The sequence below is a fragment of the Otolemur garnettii genome, unplaced genomic scaffold, assembly GCF_000181295.1.
Source record: "Otolemur garnettii isolate 467f Iridium unplaced genomic scaffold, OtoGar3 scaffold00077, whole genome shotgun sequence".
NCBI lineage: Eukaryota > Metazoa > Chordata > Mammalia > Primates > Galagidae > Otolemur > Otolemur garnettii.
Genome location: NW_003852472.1, coordinates 8,287,521 through 8,293,568, shown reverse-complemented (window position 1 = coordinate 8,293,568; position 6,048 = coordinate 8,287,521). Strand labels below are relative to the sequence as shown.

The 6,048-nt window shown below is 41.4% G+C and overlaps 1 protein-coding gene across 1 annotated transcript in view; it reads left to right on the top strand.

The window, feature by feature from the left end:
- Positions 1-6,048, top strand: part of LOC100942622 (S-adenosyl-L-methionine-dependent tRNA 4-demethylwyosine synthase) — a 196,065-nt gene that overhangs the window by 11,464 nt on the left and 178,553 nt on the right. Inside the window, exons 4-5 of the mRNA XM_012807877.2 lie at positions 2,945-3,139; positions 5,366-5,656. Of these exons, the coding sequence (XP_012663331.1) occupies positions 2,945-3,139; positions 5,366-5,656 (486 nt within the window). The remainder of the gene's footprint in view (positions 1-2,944; positions 3,140-5,365; positions 5,657-6,048) is intronic.

Genomic DNA, 6,048 nt, shown 5'->3' with positions numbered 1-6,048 from the left:
AAAAAAAAATTATCTGGATATGGTGGTCTAAGCTACTCAGGAGGCTGAGACAGGAGGATTGCTTGAGTCCAGGAGTTTGAGGCTGCAGTGAGCTATGATTACACTACTTCAGCCAAGGCAACACCGTGAGATCCCTTTTCTTAAAAAAATAAAGATTAGACTAGACCCACTGAATCAAAGTCTGGGTGCATGTTTTAACATTGCTGCAGGTGAGTCTGATGCAGGTAAAATTGGAGAAGCAGTTAGAGCAGGAGTTGATAACCTTTTACTAAAGGGCTAGATTGTAAGTATCTTGAGCTTTGTAGGCCATACAGCTACTCAGTTCTACCACTGAGGCACAAAACAGTCATAAACACTATGTAAATAAATGGGTATGGCTGTGTTTCAATAAAACTTTCTTTAAAACAAACAGGTAAGTATCACATTACCAGACTTCAGGTTATACTATGAGTCTATTAAAACAGCATGGTACTGGCACAAAAATAGAGATATGTATCTAGGGAACCTAGAGATGAAATCGGATATGTATTGCCATCTAATCTTTGATGAAAGATTAAAATAAAAGCATGCACTGGGGAAAATAATTCCTATTTAATAAATGGTGCTGAGAGAGTAGGTTAGCTATATTTAGAGGATTGAAATGGAACCTGCACCCCTTGCTACTTACAAAAATTGACTCTCATTGGATAAAAGATTTAAATTTAATTTTTATAAAATTATAAAAATTCTGGAAGAAAGTATGGAGAATACTCTTGAGAATATCAGGCTGGGAAAAGGTTTTATGAAGACGATCGTCTTGGCAATTGCAGCAATACTAAGAATAAGTAAATGGGACATGATCAAGCTAAAAAGCTTCTGCACTGCTGAGGGTACAAGTAAAGCAAACAGACAGCCTTCAGCGTGGGAGAAGATATTTGCATGTTATGAATCTGATAAAGGGCTGCCAGCTAGAATCTACAAAGAGCTCAAATTAATCAACAAGAGAAAAGCAAACATTTATTGTTAGACAAGATATCACTTAACCCTAATGGGAATAGCCCACTTCACAAAGTTCCAAAGCTGCAGATGGCTAGTGCAGATGTGGAGAGAAGGGAACACTTTTACATGGCTGGCGGGATTGCAAACTAACACAGCCTCTAGGGAAAGAAGTATGGAGAATCCGTAAAGAGCTAAAAGTAAATCTTCCATTTGATCCTGCAATCCCGTTACTAGGTATCTACCCAGAAGAAAAAAAATCATTTTACCACAGGGACATTTGCGTTAGAATGTGTATCGCAGCTGAATTCATAATCACCAAGAGATAGAATCAACCCAAGTGCCCATCAACCCATGAATGGATTAATAAACTGTGGTATATGTATACCATGGAATACTATTCAGTCATAAAAAGATGGAGACTTGGGTGGCACCTGTGGCTCAAAAGGGTAGGGCGCCGGCTCCATATGCTGGAGGTGGTGGGTTCAAACCCAGCCCCGGCCAAAAAAAAAAAAAAAAAAAAAAAAAAAAAAAAGATGGAGACTTTACATCTTTTGTATTAACCTGGATGGAGTTGAAAAATATTCTTAGTAAAGTATCACAAAAATGGAAAAGCAAATATCCAATGTACTCAATAATAATATGAAAATAGAAAATAAATAGCTATACTCGCACATGAGAGAAAAACAATTACATTGATGTGAGGGGGATGGAGGGGATTGGTAAACTGTCACTTAAAGTGCACAATGTAAGGGTATATGCTACACCCCCTGGGTGAAGGGCTGAACTACAACTTTAACAAATGCAAACAATGTAACCTAATCATTTTGCCCTCATATTAATCCGAAATTAAAAAACAAACAAACAGGCAGCAAGGCAGATTATCACTTGTGGGCTGTAGTTTTCCAGTCTCTTTTTAGTGGATAAATTCCTATAACTATGTTGAATTCTTGGTCCCCTAAGAAAATATGCTGGAGTGCAGATGAATGAGCTTGAATCTGCTCTAAGTTATTGGTGGAAAAATTATTTGCAAGCTTTGATAATTAGAAGAGATTACATGTAACTCACTCATGCCTTAGAACTGTTAGATACAATCAAGCAGATGAAATACTAGGCTGGCAGGACTGAGGATGTTCAGGATGAGAATCCCTAATCCAAAAATTGGAACTTTGAAATGCTCCACCCCTGACCTCATGCCATGGGTCACAGTGACATGCTGTCAGAACCTTGTTTCATACACAAAGTTGTTAAAAATATTGTTTAGATTGGGTGCCAGTGGCTCAATGGTTGGAGTGCCAATCCCGTGCACTGGGGCTGGCGGGTTCAAGCCCAGCCTGGGCCTGCTAAACAAAACACAAATATTTATAAAAGGTAATTTATAAAATTGCCTTCCTTCTATCTGTACAAAGTGTACATGAGACATAATCAAATTTCATGTTTAGAACTGGGTCCTCTCCCCAAGAAATCTCATTACGTTTGTGCATATATTCCAGAATTCAAAAAAGTCTGAAATCTGGAAAAATGTTTTACACGTTTTGGGTAAGGGACACTCAACCTGTATTCTGTTTTTCTTTGTAGGTGATTGTACCAAGTGTTAAGTTACATTATGTTTACAAATTTTGTTGCTTTAATTTTTCAGGTAGTATTTTACAGATCATTTTGTATTTTCTTCTTGACTGATTTGGATTTTGTTTCCAATATGACAAATCAGAGAACATGGGAATTTATAGTCTAGGAAATGGAATGGAGTATAGGGTGAGGGCTGCCAGAAGGTACACCGGCCGGAGCAAGGGGGACTGGGTTTTCTCCCCTTGTTTTCTTTCACTTTTGAAAAGACGTAATTAATGGAAGCTCCCCTTGTCCTTAGAGATTAGTATGACACGAATGTCAGCATTTTAAGAAGGAATTTCCTTCACTGAGATCATTTGTATTTGGAAAATTCTTCTGAAACCATTCTTTCCTTGGTTAGGTTACTAGTAAAAATGTCTGTGTCTTCCTGGTTGCTACGTATACTGATGGCAAGCCAACTGAGAGTGCCGAGTGGTTCTGCAAATGGTTAGAAGAAGCATCCAGCGATTTTCGATTTGGCAAAACTTACCTGAAGGGGATGAGATATGCAGTGTTTGGACTGGGAAATTCTGCCTATGCAAGCCACTTTAATAAGGTGGGTACATGTTGAGTTATGGGATATAGTCTTTTATTTAAACACACATGTAAGAAGAATTCTCTTATTTTTATAGCAGGAAATTGCTGCACATACATATTCAAACTTGGCTTACAGTAAATTCTCTATAGACTTTTGGTGAATAATATGAACCGGTGGGCCTCATACTATCTGGTGTTTTAGCAGCCTGGATTCAGGTCCTCAAGCAGGACCTTGTAGATGGAAGATCGCTGAATCCTTGGACTTCTGCAAAATCACCTGTTCTGTTTTTGAACAACATTTATTGCTTAAGCTCTTAACGCCGGTGAACTCATTTTCTTTAAATCATCAATTTTTCAAGGAAAATAGAGGAAAAACATTCAATGCCTGCCCTTTACATAGTAAAACATTAAATGTTTTAGCTTGTTTTCCTGGGCCTTTTCCTAGTGCAATTAACGTGGCCCCTTTTCCTCTGCATCCTGTTCTCTATACTTTAAACAGTAGAGCTGCGGAGCCCCCCAGTTTCTCAGTGGTTTGTATGCGTATCTTTCTCTGGGGATGGTCCTTGCCTGGTTCACCTGTATATGGTGGAGGGTGAGTGATGGTGAATGTGAGGGGCTTTCTTTAAACTTATTTTAATTCAGGGCCAGGTGCAGTGGCTGACGCCTGTAACCCTAGCACTCTGGGAGGCAAAGGTGGGTGGATCACACGAGCTCAGGAGTTGGAGACCAGCCTGAGCAAGAGTGAGACCCTGTCTCTACTAAAAATAGAAAAATTAGTCAGGTGTTGTGGCGGGCACCTGTCGTCCCAGCCACTCAGAAGGCTGAGGCAAGAGAATTGTTTAAGCCCAAGAGTTTGAGGTTGCTGTGAGCTATGACAGCATGTCACTCTACCCTGGGTGACAGAGTGAGACTCTGCCTCAAAAAAACAAAACAAAACAAAAAACCAAGTCGGCTGGTGGCTCACGCCTGTAATCTCAGCACTTGGGAGGCTGAGGCGGCTGGATTGCCTGAGCTCCTAAGTTTGAGACCAACCTGAGCAAGGGTGAGACTCTGTCTCTAAAAAATATCTGGGTGATGCGGCTGGCCCCTTGAGTCCCAGAAACTCAAGAGGCTAAGGCAAGAGAATCACTTGAACCCAAGAGTTTGAGGTTGCTATGAGCTAAGATGCCACGGCACTCTACCAAGGGTGACCAAGTGAGACTGTTTAAAAAAATAATAATAATAACTTATTTTTATTCACTTGTTACATTACAATGTAGATTCCCCTCCCCTGCTATATTTTCAAAGGAATTTGACTAAGAATGGGAAAATTGAAATATGTAAATATTTTGCTTAATGCTTTGACACTCAGGAAGCCTGTTAAGTTTTTGAATTCTTAACGCTGTTTCTTGATAACCCCTGGGCCTCATCTTAATTGCTTCATAACACCATGAAATAAATTTTTGAGTTTATGTAATCATGAGCCTTACCAAATTGATTACATTTGCACTTTATTACTAAATGGGCTTTGGCCCCATAGGCTTTGTTACATTTTTTGGAACTAATTTGTTTTGTTAATGTATATTTATTCTGACCTTGATTTAGAGTAGTGGGTTGTAAATTCTTCCTTAGTTCTTAAGACTGTGTTTAATAAAAGGGTTTGTTTGTCCCTGTGTTAAAAAAACTTATGTCAAAAATCAGAATATATCCACTGGGTGCCTGTAGCTCAGTGGTTAGAGTGCTGGCCTTGTGCACCAAGGGTGGTGGGTTGGGTGGTGGGTTTGAACCCGGCCCGGGCCTGCTTAACAGAAAAAAAAATATCCTTGTAGCCCTCTTGTGTTACTGGTGGAGCTTGTGGGTTCTTAAAGTCCTTTTGCTGGGCGGTTCTCTTTTCCTCAGCAGCAGCCTGTGACCAGAGGCCCCAGAAGAATTTTGAGCTTTTGCAGAGCAGTCTAAAAACATCTGATTTAAAGGAGTATGCGGGGTTTTTTTTTTTTTGGAGACAGAGCCTCATTCTGTGGCTGTAGAGTGCTATAGCATCATAGCTCACAGTAACCTCCAACTCTTGGGTGCAAGTGATCCTCTTGCCTCAGCTTCCCAAGTAGCTGGGACTATAGGTGCCTGCCATAACACCCAGCTATTTGTTAGAGATGGGGTCTTGCTCTTGCTCAGGCTGGTCTCGAACTCATGAGCTCAGGCAATCCACCCAGCTTGGCCTCCCTGAGAAGGATTGTGTTTTGAACTCCTCTATCTCTTTTTCTGGCAGGTTGGTAAAAATGTTGATAAGTGGCTCTGGATGCTTGGTGCTCACCGGGTGGTGACTCGAGGGGAAGGCGACTGCAATGTGGTCAGAAGCAAACATGGCAGCATTGAAGCTGATTTCAGAGCTTGGAAGACCAAGTTCATCTACCAGCTGCAGGTACTCCTTAGGGGAGAGAAGAAAAAGTCCTGCAGTGGCAGCTGCAAAAAAGGCAAGTGCGAATCTAATCATCATGGTTCTGAGGAAATGGAGCCAGGGTCTCACGTTCAAGATGACTTGCACCCCAGAGACACTGAGGTAGGTGGCACGTGTGCTCATTCCTCACTCCTTTCCTCCTCTGTTTGGTGATGTTGAACTTTGCCCCCTCCCCAGGAAAACATCTCATTGGCTTTGGTCAGGAGGATGATCTGAAACTCAGGTAGTGGTGTTTCAGAGTGTGGCCTTAGGAGGTGAGCCAGATTGTGCTAGAATCTCAACCTGTGGGTCGCAACCCACAGGAACTGTATTAAAGGGCCGCGGCATTAGGGAGGTTGAGAACCACTGCACTAGACGCTTTCCTAGATCCCTTCTTTTTTTTTTTTTTTGTTAGGAGGCGCAAGAAGCACCCCCCCGTGGTAGAGTGCGGTGGCACGATGCTCACAGCAACCTCCAACTCCTGTGGGTCGCAACCCACAGGAACTGTATTAAAG